We start from the raw sequence: 20,746 nt of genomic DNA, 5'->3' as shown, positions 1-20,746 counted from the left end.
AAATGTTGAGTTTCAGAAAAGGTACCAACCTGCACTGGCAGAAATTTTCTCAGCTGGGAGTTCTCTATACCAATGAAATCACAAGTGCAATCCTTAGACCTGTCTTTTCTGATTCCAAGTCCAGTGGCCTACTCACCATACTACACTTCATCTCAATGTCAGAACTGGAACATACCTTAGATGCCATTTAGCCCAACATCTTTAAATCACTAATAGGGAAACTGAGGCCCAGAGTGATGAGGTAATTTATTTAAGGTCCTACAGGAAGTTAATGAGACAGCTGCTGGTTTTTAAGTTCTCCTAAGCTCTCTTTAGAGAGGATGCTTCTTTTCTTTCTTAGTTATATAGATTAATATGGATTAGACTTGTGATTTCACTCATAAGATATAGAAGGGAACCTTTTCTAAAACTTATTTACAATAATTGATAATCCTGAGAGATAAATCACTTACCCAAGGTCCCTCAGCTAATATGCAAGGACATGAGCCTTGGTCTTCCCACCTTTGAGACCAGTTCTCTATCCATTATGTCACACCCACCTCTCACTTTTATTTTATTGAATATGAATGCATTCAGAAATAAAGACAATTACATGTTTACTCATAAATACATATACGTATATATATGTATATATATATATATATATATATGTATATATATATATATACGTTTATGTATATCTAAACATAGCAAGAGACAGGAATTGCCTCCATAGGAAATTGTACAAATTTGTTAATTTATTACAAAATGTCCACTCACAGAAAAGCACAAGAAAACTTTTATACTTGTGAAATGAACTGGTGTTTCAGATACAAAATAATTTACACATAATTCCATACAATTTTATTTTTTATAGAAATAGGTCATTATTACAACAGCTGTACAATACACTATGTTTTATAATTACATAAAATCTTTTCTTTAGAAACATCTCAACATAACAAAACATACAAAAAAAGCAAAAAGTGCATTTTTAAAGGAAAATTCAATCCTAGGTATTTATCATGAAAGATATGTAATAAGATGCAGCATCCCCATTCAATGGGCCAAAACACAGTGCATTTTCCTCAGTGACCTGTAGCCCCAAACAGAGGTGATCAACTGTTTGGGAGGCAGAAATATATCCTCTTTGTGTTCTTAAGTGTCTCAACAGAATTCCAGAATATCAGCTGCATGATTGTGCTTACCGTTTGAGTCCTCCTTTGTAGTTGTAATTAATAAAGTAAACAGGTATAGTCCAGTGTTATTTTCTTAAGAAAGAAACCAAACCCAAAATAACTACCAGAACAGGAAGGGTTAAAAGGTCTGTTCTGTAGCTTTAGGTTGGAGAGTATGACCAGCTCTGCCTGTTTTTGTAGTTGTGGTCACGACATGAAGTAAATAGACTTTTATTTTATTTTTTTAATTTTATACAGAAAGTGCCTAAGTTATTTCTTCTGTGCAGTTGTGCAAAAAAAATATTAACAATAATAAAAATAATCTCTTGTTCTTTCTCTCTTCAACAGATCTTTGACCCAGTGCTTCTCAAATGCAAAGGAAAGAAGATTGAAAGAATAAAGGCCAAATATTTCATATAGACAGTTCCACAGTCAGCTGGAGTAAAATGGATGTGCTCACAAGGATGTAGCAAAAAGTGCTTTCTCCAAGTGTTTACCCAATAAGGATGGGATTCACACAGAATACTGTTCATTTCCAGTCTGAGTGGTCATGTATGGCTGTAGAGTACATCGAGATCCACTGAGCCAGGGGAACCAAGGACAACCAGATCTTGATAATTTTCTATCTATTGCAACCTGCACTCTGAGATCTAGGAGTTCTGAAATGTATTCTGCAGTGTGCAAAAGCCAAAAGTTTAGATCCAAAATCCTTTTCTCCCCTGCCCCGTCCCTCTTTGTCCATTGGTTAAAGCTGATTGTGTATTGACATTCTGTTGGCATTCTATCGTGGAGGCTGCTGGAGGCTTGAGGACTCTGATAAACTGCTAGGCCTTCGGGACGAATGTGGAGGTGGTGGTGGCGGCTGTGGTGGTGGTGGTGGTGGTGGCTGTGGGGGTGTGGGATGATATCCCATGGTCCCTTGTTGTGAATAGGCTGGTAGAAGCAGAGAGTCTTGCTGTTCATTGTGCAAAGAGGTTGGTGTCTGTACCTAACAAACAAACAAACAAACAAACTTAATTTACAATAATTGTCCTTTGCTCAACTAGATTCAGAGCTACCTTCAGAGGGAAGGGATGCAGATAACATCCCCAAATGGTTAATCCACACTATTTCATTAATCATGAGTGGAAGCCAGGGGGATATACTCTGAAAGTATCTGTGGATACATGGCATAAGATGTTGCCTCTTTTTCAACAATGCTACTTCTTACTGCTTCCCTCCTGATTCAATGAATGGAAGGAATTCTAGGTGAGAGAAAATTGTGCCACAAGAGAAGAATAAAGGGCATCAAAACAGGGTATATATTATTTTTCTTATTAGATTGTGAGCTACTTGTAGACAGAGTCTGTGGCTTATTTCATTTTTGTATCTACAGTGCCTATCATAGTGAATTGCACAAAATAGCTACTTAATAATTGAGTTGAATCGAATTGTGTTTGTTCATTGTTATTTTTCCATAGGTTTTTTTTTAATAAAGTAATTTCCTGTATTATTGTGTATTCCAATAAAGCAATCAAGAAATCTTACCAAATATTGAACCTGTTCAGGGACCATCTTTGGCATGGACATTTCTTTAAGACCCTTGAGTGATCATTAAACAAATAGTTCTTAACCATTTTTTGTATAGATCGTGGACTCCTTTGTCATCCTAGTGAAGTCTAGGGATCCCTTCTCAGAATAATGTTTTTAAATGCAACAACAAAGTATGTTACAAAAGATCACTGAATTGTAGTTATCAAAATATTTTTTAAAAATGCCAAGTTCACGATTGCAGCTTAAAAACTTTTGGTCTAAATCAAGAGTTGAAACAGGCTTTGCCAACTCTTATCTCTTCTTGATATAGTCCATCACAGAAGTCTCCTGTTCCTAAATTATCTGCCCATCTCCTACCTGCAAATAGTGTGGTGGCTGCTGGGGCTGTAGAGGCTGCAAGGGGGATGGCTGAGTGGTAGAGAAGCCAGGATGCAACACAGCTTGTCCCATCAGCAGAATAGGGGTGGAGGTGCTGCTGCTAGAGGTTTGCACTTCCAGACTTGGAAATCCAGATGGACTCTGAGGATATCTATTAGATTTCATGAGGGAAGAAAAAGATAGTTTTAAGAATGAGATATTCAAAGTCAATTGACATTAAGAAGTCAACTTATTGTTCTGTAGAAAATCAGGAGAGATAAGAAAAATGGAATCAAAAGCATCGGAATTCTATTGGCTACAAATAACTTAACCTAAAAAATCCAAGTTGGAAAAGAGCATAATGGATAGAATTTGAAGTCAGGCCAGATCCAGGTTCAGTTCCATTTCTGACACTTATTAGCCATGTGATCATGAGCAAGACACTTAATCACTCAATTTCCTTATCTGTAAAATGAGGAGAATAGTACCTGTTATATCTAGCTCATGAATTTGTGAGGAGCAAAAGAGGTAAGTTGCTATAGAAATGCCAGTTTTTTTTTTTTAAATCGTTAACATTTACATAATGTTTACTGTGTGGCTAGCACTGGGCTAAATACTTAAAATTATTATTTCATTTGGTCCTCTCAACAATCCTGGGAGCTTATCAGTCTATTATTAGTCCCATTTTACAGATGAGGAAACTGAAGCAGAAAAAGGTTACATGCTCAAATTTGCACAGCCAGTAAATGTCTGAGGCCTAATTTGAACTCAGGTTTTCCTGCCTCAACACTAATTCCAATGTGTCACCTAGTTAGACTTTTAAAAAGTTAGAATTCACAAAATAAAGAATTTCGATATCCACTGACTTAACTTAAAGCATCACTAAAAACAAACATAACTAGTAGATAAGTGAACTGGTAGATAGAGTAAAGGACTTGGAACACCTAAGTTCACCTAAATTCAAATACTGGTTTAGATAGTTATTTAACTCTGATCCTGGGCAAATCTCAGCCTCAGTTTCCTAATCTGCAAAGTGGGGATGAAATTAGCATCTACCTCACAGGTTTGTTGTGAAGGTCAAATGAGATAACATGTGCTTTGCTTAAAGAGCTATATTAATAGGAGTTATGTTACTATTATAACCATAGAAAGTTTGCCTCCAATTACTTGGATCACACGGGTAAGACAGGTTAAAAACTCAATTAGAAACATTAGCTGAATCTTTGGGTTTAGGGAGTTTAAAAAGAATGCTACTGTGTGTCTAAGAGGAGACTTAATTGGACAACAAGGGTTTGAGGTTATTCAAGACTATTGTGAAATGAGTCATTCTTTATATACCTTGGAAAGGAACCAAGGATGATTTTTCTGTAGAATTGTGGGGTGAAAGGAATGTGCCAATGAAAGTGGTCCAAGATAAGCTTAGAGTTGGAGAAAATGGAAGCCTAGGAAGGACACCTCTCAAAAGCAGGTAGATGTCTCTTCCAGAATCTCTGTATGGTTCTTTGTTGAATGATAGCTTTCTTACAAAAATTAAGCCAGAATCTTATTGAAAGGGCATTATCTGACAGATATTTCTATTTCATTCTCACATTCAAGGCATGGAAACATTTTATTTTTCCAATAGCTTTTCAAATATTCAATTTCATGTTTCTAGTGATACTGACCCTACTAATAAGAGAATAGTCAATAGTGCTGTTGAACACATTTCTATTCTGATCCTCAGGCCTAATGATATAAGCAAAGGGGGAAGGGGAAGAATATTTTTGTGGATGGAGGTGGAAATAAATTTTACAAATTTCTTAATATCCTACTGATACATCACCATTGCTACAGGCTGGCAGAATCAAAGTTACTATTAGTGGGGCTTTTTGTGTGTTGGATTGTTTTTGTGGTGGGGGGAGTAGGAAGGGGGTTGGGTAGGACAGTGGGGCTAGAGAGGGGTGGTAGAAACAAGATCTGTGATTTCATTGTTGTTTTATAAGGAGCTCCCAGTAAAAAAACAAAAAAACAAAACAAAAACAAACTAAAACTTATCAGAACAGCAATTCTTCTTTAAATCTTAAAGGATTTTCTCAAGGCATTGATAGGTCAGTCTCTAGTATATGTGAGAAGGTGGATTCAAGAGACTACTTTCCAACTACTTCTCAATATCATTGTTTAGAAATCATAAAAAAGGGGGGCAGCTGGGTGGCGCAGTAGATAGAGCACCAGCCTTGAATTCAGGAGGACCCGAGTTCAAATCTGGTCTCAGACACTTAACACTTAACATTTCCTAGCTGTGTGACCCTGGGCAAGTCACTTAACCCCAGCCTCCAAAAAAAAAAAAAAAAAAAAAAAAAAAGAAAGAAAGAAATCATAAAAAAGGTACTGTGGGTTTAGTGTAGCTAACCCGGGCCCACTGAAGTTTATGGTCTGAGAGTGGAGGCTCTTCAGACTTAAGTAGTAAGGTACATGAGGTGGAGTCAGTACCACAATTTATTAATTTAAGTAATTAGGGGTAAAGGGAATGTTACTGTTATGGAAGGAGAGTGCAGAACAGGGGCCTTTTTTAAAAGGACTCAATATCTAAATACATAATCAAAACAATTACTTCTGATTCTAGTAGGAGGAAAATCATATTATGATGACAATTCAATTTTCCATTCTCCTTCCCCCCAACCCCTTCCCTCAACCACGTACTTTACTTGTCGACCAGTGCCACCAGGGTCTGAGGACCTCCTTGCATCACATGACCCAGGCATCATTGGCTGGATTGGTTGGCTAAGCAGCAGTCTTTGGGAAGAGAGAGAAAATAATTTTCTTTACCCTTTTTGTAATGCCTGATCCACTCTATAGGGTCTATCAATCCTTGGTATGTTTACCTTTAATTCAAATACCTTCTATTTCAACTTAAATTTACTTAGGAGGTACCTAGCTGATTTGGTCTGTCCACTGGGCTTTTGTACTTTCTGTGCTACGCAGCTTTTTGCTTCATAAGAATATCTGAATTTCCTTTACCTTCATCTTCAACAATGGAAAGGAAATCTAAGGGACCACTTTAAGATAGATTATCAGTTACTTTTTTTTTTTTATATTTTTTTATTATAGCTTTTTATATACAAAACATATGCATGGATAATTTTTCAACATTGACCCTTGTAAAAACTTCTATCAGTTACTTTTTAAAGAAATGCATTAATTTTACATAGTTAAAATGAAGCACACTACTCACTTCCTGTCAGAAAGGTGATGGAGAATATGTAGAAAGAAATACACATTTTTAGATATGGTCAATGTAGAGATATACATGTATTATTAGAAGGGCTTTATTTTTGTCTTCCCATCTCCAACCTAATGTGGGGAGATGGGAGGAAGAGAAAATAAACATTCTTAATTGAAAAATAATTTAGTTTTTAAAAATAAGCAAAAAATAAAAACAAACAAACAAAAAAGATATTGTTTATACCTGAGTTGTCTATCATGGCTGAAGTCTGGACTGGGATGACACTGTCCAGTATCCTGGGTGACAGAACCAGGTGTGGTCAGGCTTAGCGCTTGTGGGAGTAAGGCTGTGCTGCTGAACTGTGAGGTTAAGCTGCTCACGGAGTGGCCATTTCCTTGCATGACTTGTGTACTTCTCATTGGTTTTTGACCCTGGAGCATGATTTTAAGGAGGAAGATATGTCTTAATAAAAGAAGTCTGAAAGGTACTTTTCATCCTGCCAGTTTCTGCCAGATCTCGTCTACCTATTTTGTCATCATTCAGGAATAAGACAAGAATAGACCCTCTTTAGAAGAGAAACCTTGTGGTTTGGCTGATGTTGTAAGTTGGACAGGCATATAATTGGCAGATAATTCTGAGAGCACAGGCAGCATCAGGAAAAGGGCAACAAGGAAGGCTAACCTGCACCAATCTGTGTCTGTAAAATCAGGAGTATGGATAGCACTTATATTCAGATGCTTACATAAAGTGACCTGAATATCTAGTACCTAGAATCTCAGGGGAGATCAGAGTCTATCTAGTCCAACCTGTACCTGAATAAGAATCCTTCTTTAAAATATATGCAACAAGTGGACACCCAGTCTTTGTTTGAAGGTCTCCAATGAGAAGGAATTCATATCATCTGAGGTCTTAAATTCCATTTCTATTTTTAGATATCCTAATTGTTAGAATTTTTTTTCTTTATGTCAAACCTAGATTTGACTCTGCAAATTTAGAAGGATGCTCTTCTCTCTCCTTTTTAGCCATCTCAAGTTAGGAACAAGGCTGAAAAGGCTAGTTCTAAGATACCTTTTGAAGCAAATCAGAAAACAAATAAAAGGAGGAGGAGAGAATATGTTATTAAGATATGGAGCCAAATGAACCTTGAGACTTACTTAAAAAAAAAAGAAAGAAAGAAAGAAAATCTTCTGAAAAAAATAATCATTTCTTTTGACTCAGTTTCAAATTATCTTCCACTCTCCAGTTTTCCTCCTTTCCTTATCAATAACAATTCATGTCTTTCCTCCTTGGTGTCTACCTACAACTGTTGGGATAATGGAATCTGGAAGAAAAACATAGTTACCTGGCTTGCTATCACACTAGATTCCCGTAGCAGCTGCTGGTTTGCTATTTGGGAAGTTGCAATTTGGCCTGGGAGTTGAGGACTAGGAACAAGCTGTGGCTGGGAAACGACTCCTGATCTCTGCTGTAGCTGCTGTTGCTGCTGAGGCTCTGGCCGTTGTATGCTGCTAAAACTTAGAGATACTGCTGACTGCTGTAAAAACATCTGGAAAGAAAACCATCAAGAAAACAAAAACATATCTTAACCAGACTGGGACTATACCTTAATCTTTGAATCTCCCCCAATACCTAGCACATAAAAGATTTTAAAACTTGAATTGAAAATTGAATCTTCAGCCACATGTGCAAAAATGTTTATAGCAGCTCTTTTTGTGGTGGTAAGGAATTGGAAATTGAGTGGATGTCCTTCAGTGACAATAAGTTATAGTATATGAATGTCATGAAATATAATTGTTCTATAAGAAATGAACAGGCTGATTTCAGAAAAGTCTAGAAAAGACTTATATGAATTGATGTTGAGTGAAGTGAGAACAACCAGGAGAACATTATATAAAGTAATGTAAGATTGTGTGACGATCAACTATGATAGCTTTAACTCTTCTCAATAATACAGTGACAATTCCACTAGGCTTTGGATGGAGACTGAATGAAGATCAAAGTATATACTTTCATCTTTTGTTTTGTTTTGTTATCTTTCTTGTGGTTTACCCTTTTGTTCTGATTTTTTTAACTACATGACTCATGGAAATATATTAAAAATGATTGCAATGTATAGCCTATATCAAATTGTTTGATGCCTTGGGGAGAGAGGAGGTAATGGAGGGAGAAAGAAAAAAAATTTGCACTCAAAAGCTTACAAAAAAACATCTTTACATCTAATTAGAAAAACAATATATTATTAAAATAAAATTTAAAATAGAGGAAAATTGAATCCTCTCTGCTTTACTATTCTTATCCGTGTTAAGCTACCAATGTCCCACTTCATCAAAACCATTCCAGGATCAGTCTGTATTTTGAAACCAAAAAGTGGTATGGGGTATCTAGTGTCATATTACGAGTGAGGAAGATCTGGGTTTGAATTCTGCTTGGTAACTACATGATAATTAACATTTAATGTGTCTTAGCTTCAGTTTCATCATCTATCAAAGGAGGATGATAAAACCATTTAGTTTACTGGGTTATTCTAAGAATCAAAATAACAGTGAAAATATTCACTAAGTTTTTTAAAAGCCTGACTTTCCAGAGCTATATTTCAAGAAATCTAAAATTTATTAATCAATTCTCCAAAGAATTTGGAAGACTGGATAATATGCCCAAATTTATGTCCAAGATACATTAATTCAGGCAACATTATGAAATATACATTGAAACAAGTCAATGGAGTGGAGAAAGAAGACCATGTAAAGGGGCAAGATTACTTATAGGTGGCAAGGAAGATAATGGAAATAGAGAGATGAGAAAATGATCAATGCTGTGTAGACAAAAAAGAATAGGGGTTGAAAAATTATTAAATATGAGCTTAAAGCATCTGTGAAAATTAACACAAGACCTACAGACATGAAGGACAGTGAAAGTACAACAAACGGAAATAAAGAAAGTAGAATGAAGAGTAGGTTTAAGGGAAAAGTCAGTGTGTAGTAAATGTTGAATCATTGAATGAACACTCCCTTAGAATTCTTAGGTCTCAAAGCTCACCTCAGGCACCACTTCCTTCAGAAGGCCTTTTGTAATTTTATTGTTTTGTTTTGTTTTTTTATTTGTTTAATTTAATTTGTTTTAATTTATTTTGTTTTGTTTTTTTAATTTGTGTCCAACCTCCTTCATGACCTATGACCCTATTTGGGGTTTCCTCGACAGATCCTTAAGTGATTGCCCAATTCCTCTTCCTGCTAATTTTACAGATAAGGAAACTGAGGCAAATAGGGTTAAGTGACTTGTCTAGAGTTACATAGCTAAGAAGTATCTGAGGTCAGATTTGAACTCAAGTCTTCCTGACTCCAGGTCTGGCATTCTATCCATTGTGCCAATGAGGTGGCCTTTTGTAATGCCCCTAATTATTAGTATGGTGCCCCACAGATCACTTTTACTTTGTTTTGGTTTTTAATTTATTTTATTTGTAATTTATGAAATCATTGAAAGGGAAAGAAAAAATGTTGGAGGGGATGTGAAAAAACTAGAACACTAATTCATTATTGGTGGAATTGTGAACAGATCCAACCATTTTGGAGTTCAATCTGGAATTGTGTCCAGAGTTATTAACCTTCCTACACCCTTTGGTCACTATTGCTTTGTAGGGAACCTACATTTTTGTTTTAATCACTTTGTATCCTTTAAGTATAATGTAGGCTCCTTAGGGACAATTATTGTTTCATTTTTGTATTTGTAAGGAGCACAGTGCCTGATACATAATAACTGCATAAATGCTTTTTAATTGACTCTTGTTCTTGTCTTTAAACCAGGGAAATTTACTATACATAGCCAGCAGGGGGAGCAGAGGTTTGCAGTCAGAAATACCCCAATAAAAAAGATTATAATTTGGGTCTGCAGGTTGGTGATGAGAATTTTTGAACAGAATGACTCTCTTCTGTCTAGCATCTAATATTTTAAACTCCAAACCCTACAGCTGCCACTTGGTAAGGATATATGCAACCCTGTCTCTAACGACAACAACAACAAAATCTGAAAATAAAAACAAATGAGTTTTTAACAAATTGATTCATTGATAACCAAAAAAAAAAAAAAAAAAAAATGACAGCAAATTAGTGGAGAATAAGAACCAGGACTAGTTCACTAGGTCTGAGATTAGGAAGCTTTTGATTTTTTAAAGTTTTATTTCTTTTTCTTTTTGCTCTTATGCATTTCTAGACTATCTTTTAAACCATGATTTACTTTCTCTGTGCACCAGCACCAACCCCCTCTGCAACCACCCCCAATGAAATTTAAGATAGCATTCATAAAAACACATTGTGTCTTATTTGAAAAATATTTTGTAAGTACCAAGTACTTTTTTATATACCATCTAAAGGGAAACAAAATCTACCAGAATGATCTATTAAAAAAACAAATCAGTATATATATATATATATACTTCTGATTTTTCCAAGGGGATGGGAAAAAATGTTTAAAGCAACTTCACCAAAGCATACCTATTACATTTTATCTACTTTTTAAATTTTAGAGTCATATAAAGTAATGTGAAAAATTAATTCCCTTTTTTTTCCTGGTCAAACATTTTTGTAATATATATTAAAACTTTTAAAACTTGCAATCTGAAAAATAAAGCAGCATAACATATAAAATTTTTTTCTCACTTTGGGTCTATTCTTTGGGAAATTCCAGCATAAAGTTAATCGAAAGAAAACATGAGACAATACAGTTTTAATACTTTCTCCTTTTGGCACTAGTAGTAATCAATCCTACAGAAGTTAAATGTCTGGGTTTCATGAGGTGAATCAACTATAATCAACCTTGGCTATAAAGAGATAAAGTAATGAGTAATAGTAATGAGGGGTGAAAGGGACAAGCTTATGGCCATTTGATATTTTTAAATCCTGCTTTATTATTGAAATGTATTTTTAAAGCCAGAAAATTCAGAAGTCAGGGTTTTCAGAAACATGCTAATGTCTCTGCCTTGCTTTTAACAACTTCTGGCCCAATTTTCTTCTTCCTGTGTGTGAAAATCCTACTGAAGTAATTTGAGTTAAGTAGATTCTGGGAAGAGTGATATGAGCCATTAATCAGGTACTGGATGGATGAGGATATGGTATAGTTTAGTATGCCATCATATAGAAAAAATAAAGGACTAAAAACTGGACACTGGCATTTTAATTTTTACTTGTTTCCTTTTAAATTAAAAATCTGCAACTTCAGTGGTGCATCACTAGTTCTCTGCCTATCCCTTTTTTAATTTCCTGGGTATAGTGGAAGTCAGAGGAATGGAGTTTAAAAAATAAAACCTTCTTTTTTTTTTGAGATCTAAGTATCCCTCCAATTTTTTATAATCTTCTTGGATATTGCATGTACGTATCAAAGAAATTAAGTTTTTCCATATACTAGACCCACTTTCTATAATGCTTTGAGGGTACTTTGTGTCCTCTTGGACAGAAGGGAGAAAATTCTTCTAGTGCATGAAATGAGAGAAGAAAGTATTAATATAATAAAATAAATATATGTGAGTACATACATACTCATATATGTGTACCCAGATAGAAACATATTACATATATATGTATATATATATGTAATATACTTGTTGATTGTGTGCTAATAAAAATTATATATACATATATACAAAAAAGTTTGAGTGTATATATGTGTGGATAGACAAGTATTGATATATACAAATATATACTATATATACAAAAAATGCCTGATGATTGTATAATAATTATGTATACTATATCTACAAAAAAGTTTGTCAAGTGTATTTATGTGTGTGTATGTATGTATGTTGCATATATACCCAAAGGAGTCCATGATAGCAGAAAGGTGAAGAACTCCTGCCCCATATATATATCATTTCCCCCCATAATTAGCCTTTGCCCTACCAATCCATGCCATTTTGAGAAGAAAAGAGGGATTACTAGCTCTTGATCCATATGTGTGTTTTTTTCCAAAAGTAAAAATCAATCAAGAGTGTATTTTCCTCACAGTCACAAGATTCATGAATGGCACCATGCTAAGAATCATACTGAAGAAATTCAGATAGACACTGGGAATTTATAGTCAGAGAGTGAGGATACTAATATAGACAGACAGAAATACAGGACAAAGCAGGGTGGAATGAACTCTGAACAGGAGCATAAATAAAGGAAATAAATCATGTAGTATCATGTATATGTTGAAGTCTAACAATGTATCAGTGTATTAGCAATGGAAATTCCATGTTAAGCCAGAATGAAGATCAGGAAGAATTGAGTTGTACTTTACCCAGTATGCTTTGAATACCTGATGAATAGGACTAAAAAAGATTGCATGGAGTTGAAGTGAGGATGTTGTTGGGAAAGTTTTCCTATCAAAACTTTTCTGGGATTTTCCATAAAGCAGATCTATATCTCCTCTGGATTGAGGAGGGAGTTGGTAACCATGGACAGCGATAATTTTTCTAGCAATCCTAAATTTTGGGGCCTTACCTGGAGGTTGGAGTCCTGGACCATGCACAGCTGCTCCTGGATTTTATGTAGTTCTTCTTGTTGCCACCGAATGTTGGCCTGCAGGATCCGAGTCCTCTGCTCTAGCTGGTCTTTGATGGTTTGAAACATGCTGAATTGTGCTGAGAACTAGAAAGCAAAGAGAAAAAAAAATTACACTCACATTTAATGTTGATTTTCATCATTTAGATAGATTTCAATGATGAGTCCTCCATATTTATCTTTTGCATGCCCTTGCCCCTTCTCACCAGTGTCAGTCCAGTAACCCCAATTCAGCCTAAAAGGGAGAAACAGCAATGTCCATGAAGGTCTTAAATATATATGTTTGAATCTAATGACAATTATTATTTGCCTATAGCCTGTTTTCTTTTAGGTGCCATATAGTACAGTGGAATAAGCATTGGACTTGAAGTCAAAGAAGTAGCTGAAATAAAGTTCTAACTCTGTTGCTTATAGTAGCTATCATTTATAAAGTCCTCTAAGGCTTGCAAAGCATTTTACATGTTAAAAATGTGTAATAGTATCTTAAAGTTTTCAAAGTGCTTTATATATATGTTTGCACTTTTATTTCACAGCAACTCTGTGAGGTAGGTACTAAAGAGATTATTACATATACTTTATGGATGAGATAACTAAAAGTTTTAAAGGGTAAAGTGGGACTTAAATCATTTTGTTACTAAGTGCCAAAAGCAGCCAATGTGTGACCACTTAATCTCTTTGGACCTCAGTTCCCTCATCTGTAAAATGGGGTTTTGGACTAGATGATCACTAAGGTTCTTTCCAGCTCTTAATCTATAATCCTCTGATATTATTTTTTTCTAGGTCAGTGGAGCTCATTCTAAATTTGTTATGGTAAATTTATCTCACTACAGTCTGGTAATACCGAGTTATTGCTTGATTTTGTAAGTGCTGATTGCATATTCATTTTCTAAATTCAGTTGTGGGGAGAGAGAGACAAACAAAGAGAGAGAGAGAGAGAGAGAGAGAGAGAGAGAGAGAGAGAGAGAGAAAGAGATTTTGAAAAGAATGTCAAAAGCAGGACACCAAAAGAACTCTCTCCCCACCTCCATTTATTCCCAGTGAGGGCATGGCAGCTTGCATGTGACAGATTCACAGACATTTTTAGGTTCTATAATTATCCTGAATGTGATCCTGGACAGCACCGGCCTGTTATGTAATGGATCACGAATGAGCTTTAATTTGATGGTACATTACACTGAAGCATGCTCTCTAAACTGGCCTTGAGGGCCTTTAGCTGTCTGGCAAAGATTTGGGGGGGGGGTAGCTCTTGACATCTTTCCTCATCATTCCCTAGATTCTTTATGTTTCCCTTCTCAAGAGAATCTGGGTCAGTGGTAGCAAACAAACAAGCAAAATTACCCCAGAAAAGTCAAATACGTTAATAAATAACATTCTTATGTTTTTGGTTTTTTTCCAGTGACAGGATTTTAACTTTTAAGTTCTCCTGGGAACAAACTAAAGGTTTGCTTTAGGCCTATAGAAAAGGCTATATAAGCATGTTTGGATTTCTCAGCCATTCATGCTATATACCTTAAGGTGGCCCTGTGGAAAACCCTCAAGGGGACTCCAAAATGTTATCTGCTCATTTAATGAGGAAGCAGTGAAGTAAGCATCAGATAGCATCAGATGGACACTATATAAGCAGCCCTGGAGGTTTCGGTGAAGACACAGAGGTTAGAGGCAGATGACAGGCATGCAACTGTTGTTGACCTCTGTTCAAGTTTAAGAGACTATGCTAATGGTCTCTGATAATGATAATTTTGCTACCCAGATATGCATTATCATTGTGTTTTCTCTTGCTTGCTTCCTTCTTCATAAAATAGAGATAATGATGTGTACTATTTGCTTCCTTTAGAAGAATGGTGTATGTGAGTTAATGGGTTCTGCTAAAGTGCTTTGAGATAGCAAAGTGCTAAATAATTTCTTGAGGGAAAAATATACATGATAGCTGACATGAGTGAGAGCTGTGGACTATAGCTAAATTTTCTTTAAGGTTATTACATCAACATTCCCTTTATCCCTGTTCGAAAACTGCAGCATTCATGTTTTTCTCTTTTACAAATGTGTCTTCTAGTCTTTTCTTTTCATTTAGTTTATTTTTCTCCTGTGTAGGAAATGATGATTTTTTTTTTTTTTTTTTTTTTTTTGGTGATAGTGAGGAGCTTGGGGAGAGAAAATCAAAATAAAAAATTATTAAAAATAATTCCTTATTGGAATAACTGACCAATGTTGGATGATATGTACTAAAACTTCAATTAAACGCAATCCAAATGATGAAAAACTCTGGATTAATTGGAATGTTGAGAGATAAAGCAAATTTTAGGAGTGAGTGAGCAAAAGAAAACAAGCACATAACATATTTTGTTAAAAATAAAATCCAACTTCCTTTATATCAGTAATGTCAATTTCAAATTGAAATGGGTCCCTGGAGGCTGCATAATGACTTAGAAAACCATAAATTAAATCATTTTTGTTGTATTGCATTTTGATTTAATTTGGTAAACATTTCCTAATAACATTTTAATCAAGGCTTTGGTCAACATTTGGTCAAGGCTTCTATACACATTATATCCAATATGCTATAGATGTAAGTAATTATATGCAGTGTTATATATGTTATGTTACCCCTGAGGAACTGTAGGATTTTGAGAATTGGAAGGGACCTCAGCGATCAAGTAATCCAATGCCTGTTTGAATAAAAGCCTACCCTACAGATGATTATACAATTTCTGTGAGGAAATCTCAGTCTACTTTTTGGACAGCAATTGGTATTAAAATTTTTCTTCCATGAAACTTAGTAGGACTTCTCTGTTAAAGCCACCTATTGTTCCTGGTTCTACCCATTGGGGCCATCCAGAAATCTTTGTCACAAGACACAATGAAGTTTTCAAGTCATGTCTTTCTTAAGTTTTCTTTTCCCCTGTCTAAAGATTCCCAATCAAAATCTTCAACTAAACCTCATATGAAATGATCTATAACAACCTCACTATCCAGTATTTATTCCTTTACTATGTTCTGGTCTATCAATGTTCTTCCTAAAATATGGCATCCAACAGTGAACACAATACTCCAAGAATAGTATCATTGAAGCAGACCATGGAAAAAACTACCAAGTCCCTCATTTCCCAATACATTCTAAATCAAGTGGTCATTTATAGATATCCCCTTATCTTTTCCACATATTGTCAGGCTATATATTTTTCCTACTCTGAACTTAACACAGTTATTTTTTTATTCCAAAGGCAAGTTTTCAGTTAATCACCTTTAAATTTCACCTTAATATAGTCAGTCCACCATTCTGAATATATCCTGAGATTTTTTAGATCTCAATTCTATCACTTATTACTAGTTCCCAGCTTGATGTTATTTTCAAACTGGACAAACTTTTTATCTATATCTTCATCCAAATCATTGATAAAATTCTTAAAAGGCAGACAACCCAAGAATAGATTCTTGAATCATTTCACTAAACACTTCCCTCCAAGGTAATGTGAACCCATTAGTGCCTATCCTTTGCAAACCAGCTCCAAATTGGCCCTTAAAAGAAAAAAAATCTTTGAAATAGAAAAAAAAAAAAAACCTATGTAGTTATACTAAAAATAATACTGATTATAGGACATACTTAGGCTTTATGTAGGCCAGATCTAAAAGGAAAGTATGGCCTATATTCAGAACATCATGGTATATTCTGTTAATCTAATGACACAGGATGAAATCAGAAGGAAGCATAGCAAGAAAATATAGACTTATTTGACTGCAAAGTTGATTTAATATTTGAAGATTTTAAAGTATTTAGTATAAGTACTTTCAGATACTCAGCATCATTTATAAAGTAATGTATAAACTTCATAAAGAAGCATTATTCTTGACAAATTCCTATTGAAAAAGAGAAATAGGTACTTGTTACTATTTTAATTTGATATCTGATTTAGCATTAGTAGTAAAATGTCATCAATCCAGTGGAGGAAGAAAAGAATGAAAAGTCTTCATGCTAGAACATTTTAAAAGGAATACAGTTCCATTCTTTCTAAAGATGATACATATTATAAATTAGACTATAAGTGGATACTAATAGATAAAATTAAATACAAATTTAAAAGGCCTACCTCATACAATTGCATATTATAAACACAAAAATCCTTTATCCTGCAAAAATTGATTTCTGGATCTGGAAGCTAAAGAACCTTCTAATTTCCTGAGCATTTTGTTGGGAAAAGGTATGGATTTTACATGGGGACTGGTTCTAGTATGGATAAAACACTAAAAATCTGCAGTGAAGGAAACTATTCTGTTTGATTTCCCCAATAAAGATCACATATAACATATCTCAGTTACCACTGGTTCTGCATAAGTAGACTCTAAATGAATGAGGTTTTACTGTTAACAGGAAGGGTTGTCAGCATAGCTTGTCAAATGTGTTTTGTCTGCTATGCTATCCTGTTTCAAAGATAATTCTGGATACTTATGCCAATAGAGGAATGGTTTTAAATCATTTTCCAGTAGTAGGGTAGATTTGCATTAACCCACCCATATGTATACATTCTGGTTGAGTTCCTCTTGTCAAACACATCTGTGAGAGATGACTTGCTGTGGTTATGGGGTGAAGTTTGTGGTCATGGGTTGAGCAAAGCTAACTGACTGGTCCACAAGGGGATAAAACCCAAAGGCTCCATTAGCATGGTGCACTAACCCAATGAGCTGCTGTGTGCAAATAGTGCATTCAAGGATTTAACTATCCAGAAACTGAACAATTCAGCTATTTAAGGATTAAAAAAAAAAAGATTACGAAAGAATTAGAAAACAAGACTGGGAAGAAGGACTCGATCATATAATTTGTTTTGGCAGATCTGAAAAAGATGATATTATTTAGAAGAATGTGAATAGTACCTTCCCTGTAACATGGAAAATGGCTTAAAATGACCATAGGAGAAACAGGGAGAGAGATTGGACTTAGACTAGATTAGCTTTAGATTGTGAACCCTTCAAGGATAGCGACTGTCTTTTGCCTTTCTTTGTATCCCTCAGCCTCATTTCTTATCTAGCCCTAATCATTAATTGGACATTACTCCAGTCAAACCAAGACTGGTCTCCCACTGCATCCAGGGCCATTTCTAGTCATCTTGATCTATATTTGGCCACTGGACCCAGATGGTTCTGGGGAAATAAGTCAAGCAGGTGATCTTGCACAGCCCTTCCTCCCTCTATCAAATCCCTGATGCCATGGTCCTCTTCAAGAATGAAGGATAAATAACAACAGAGTTTAACACAGTGCCTGGAATATACTTTATAAATGTGCACTGACTGATATATTATTTCATAGCTCTAAGGAATTCCTGAGTGAAGCACCTTACCATATTAAAGCACTCTTTAATAGAGTATGGAGGTTAAGAGGCTTATTTGCCCAGGGGTTCAATCATCAATAAATGTCACAGAGGATGGACTTGAATCCAGATCTTATTGGCTTCAGGGTCTGCTCTATATCCACTGTGTCATTAGGGGGAAGTATCCCCTGATTGGAATTTTGATTTTGTGTCTTAATATGCAGGTCAAGTATGTACACACTCAGGAGATGAGATGAAAAGTCAGGGAGGGAAAAGTCTCCATTCTTTGAAGAATTCTTGTCCCCTTCCCTACTCCCCAAGAACTAGACTCACCTGTGTCATGGGTGTAGGTGGGCTTTGCAAAACAGCCTGAGGCAGCAAATGCTGTGTAAGCAGATCACAGGATGACTGAGAAGGCAGAGAAGCCTGAGGGTGGGGAAGGAGGGGGGAGAGAGAGAAAAAAGAATCTCAATTTGTTAACAGATACAATTTCCAGGGAATTCTAAAACTTCACAGTTGTATAGCTTATGACACCTTCCCTCATCCCCAAGAATAATCTGGATAGACTATACAGAAGTATGCACAATATCTGCCCCAAGAATGGGGCAGATCAAATCCATGCTATAGATATCACTATTCCTATTTTATAGGCTGAGGTAAACTGAGGCTTAAATTAAGGGAATTGCTTCTAGTCACATAGCAAGTAAAATGAAATTTGAACTCAGGTCTTTTTAATCTAAGTTCAATGATTTTTTTCCCTATTACACCAAGTTGTAAGAATTATTCAAAGGAATATTATTTCATCTTGCCAACTCATCAGAAATAGCTGCTGCTTGTCTGGCCTTGGCAGATTAGTTCTACTTCACATTTGCAAGTCTTAATCTTTAATGTATGTGGCTTCAATACAAATGCTCACCATCAACTAGTGGACACACAACTGTGCTAGATGCTATTAGTACCCTAGTGCTGGGCAATCAGCTTGTAATTTCCTATTGTTTATCTTCAACTTTAGTGAGATGAAATAGGAATTCTGTGAAATTCTGCTTTGGAATCTTTGGAGGAAGTTTTCTGAAAGATTAATATTGATCTTTTGTCCCTGACTCCATTCAGCAATTCGAGGCAAACTGTAGAACAGGGAACTCAAAACTTAATGTGTAATTTGAAAATTTTTAAATCAAAATTCAATTCAATTAAAATTTTAATTTTTTAAAAATCAAAATTAAATTAAATTTCAGGTGAAATTCTAATTAAATTTAAATTTAAAATGAGATTCTAATTCAAGTAAAATTTTAGGTGAAATTTTCATTAAATTAAGATTTGGACTTTTTTAAAAGGTAAAAAAACCCTAATTTCCAAAAATATAAGGAATAACTAGAGGACAATGTGTTGGAAAATGAATCATCAGAACTGATAAACAATTTTCATTATATTTGAAAATAATGGTTTGCTGGATCTATACTCTATATTATTAATGCAAGGAATAGTGCATTCTTTTATAGTCTCCAAAATTTCAAGTTGTGGAGTGTGTATGTGTGTGTGTATGCATTATTTAGTATATTAGTTGATTGATTCCTGGAAATTATCAAAACATTAATGCTTCATAATACAGTCAAATGTAATTTCTAAAAAAGACTTTTCCAGACATTTTAGAAGAAACCAGAAATAAATTCCAGTACTCTGTCCATGGTAATAAGTTCATCTTATTTTATGTGTGTACTCATAAGCATCATAGGCAGCTAAGTGGCTCAGTGGATAGAGCACTAGCTCCAGAGTCTGGAATACCTGAATTCAAATGTGACCCCAGACACTTAGGAATCTTGGGCAAGTCACCTACTGTTTGCTTCAGTTTCCTCATCTGTAAAATGAACTGGAGAAGAAAATGGCAAATCCCTCCAAGTATCTTTGCCAAACAAAACAAAACAAAATAAAAAAACAACCCATGGCTAGTATTGACATGCAATAATCCCTGAGGTCATGAAAAGTTGGACTCAATTGAACAATAACAACACTCACAGGTATTGTAGCAGACTGGCTGAGCCCTTGCATGGGTAACTCCTGTGGTAGGCTGGAGGTCCTTGACAAGGAAGGGGTACTGGATTCTGTGATCAGTTTGGTTGGAGTGGCTGTTAAGAAAGCAACACATATTTTTAATGATATATCCTTTTGAAGCAGGCTCTTTAAAATATATATAAACATTTAAATTTAAAATAAAAGAATAAATAAAATAAGTCAAGAATAACAGGAATCAAGAATTCCCAGAAGAGCTAATAGGAATCACTGTGGAAGGAAGGTCATCTCAGCCTGGGTGAATATGATTGATTAAACACCTATTCAACTTTCTATTTTTTTCATGTTAATAGGAACAGGAATAGCATATTGGATATAGCAGTAGGATAAAACATATCCTCAAGCTTCATTTTACCTATTAGCAAATGTCCTCTCAGTAGCACCTAAGTTCCTTGAGGGAGACACTTTAGGGTTTTATCTTTGTATTTTCAAGAGCTTGGCACAGTAACTTGTATATAAGAAGTAGATAATAAATGTTTATTGAATTAAATCAAATAGAATTGCTGGGAAGTAGCCAAAAACATCAACTTATGTTTCATCTCTTTTAATATTTCTATTTTGGATCCCCCTACTGCTGGTCACTTTTTTCTATTGATT

At 35.1% G+C, this 20,746-nt stretch overlaps 1 protein-coding gene across 3 annotated transcripts in view; it reads right to left on the bottom strand.

The window, feature by feature from the left end:
* Positions 1 to 719: 719 nt before the first annotated feature.
* The window catches only part of NPAS2 (neuronal PAS domain protein 2), a 238,254-nt gene continuing 218,227 nt past the window's right edge, over positions 720 to 20,746 (bottom strand). For all 3 annotated transcript variants that reach the window (XM_074300419.1, XM_074300416.1, XM_074300418.1), the window contains exons 14-21: positions 20,096 to 20,205; positions 18,416 to 18,508; positions 12,723 to 12,869; positions 7,592 to 7,795; positions 6,493 to 6,680; positions 5,727 to 5,819; positions 3,048 to 3,219; positions 720 to 2,145 (exon numbers count right to left, since the gene is read on the bottom strand). In XM_074300419.1, the coding sequence (XP_074156520.1) occupies positions 1,939 to 2,145; positions 3,048 to 3,219; positions 5,727 to 5,819; positions 6,493 to 6,680; positions 7,592 to 7,795; positions 12,723 to 12,869; positions 18,416 to 18,508; positions 20,096 to 20,205 (1,214 nt within the window). In that variant the 3' untranslated portion in view covers positions 720 to 1,938. The remainder of the gene's footprint in view (positions 2,146 to 3,047; positions 3,220 to 5,726; positions 5,820 to 6,492; positions 6,681 to 7,591; positions 7,796 to 12,722; positions 12,870 to 18,415; positions 18,509 to 20,095; positions 20,206 to 20,746) is intronic.

Source organism: Sminthopsis crassicaudata, chromosome 3 (genome assembly GCF_048593235.1).
Source record: "Sminthopsis crassicaudata isolate SCR6 chromosome 3, ASM4859323v1, whole genome shotgun sequence".
NCBI lineage: Eukaryota > Metazoa > Chordata > Mammalia > Dasyuromorphia > Dasyuridae > Sminthopsis > Sminthopsis crassicaudata.
This window is presented reverse-complemented; position numbering and strand designations above follow the sequence as displayed.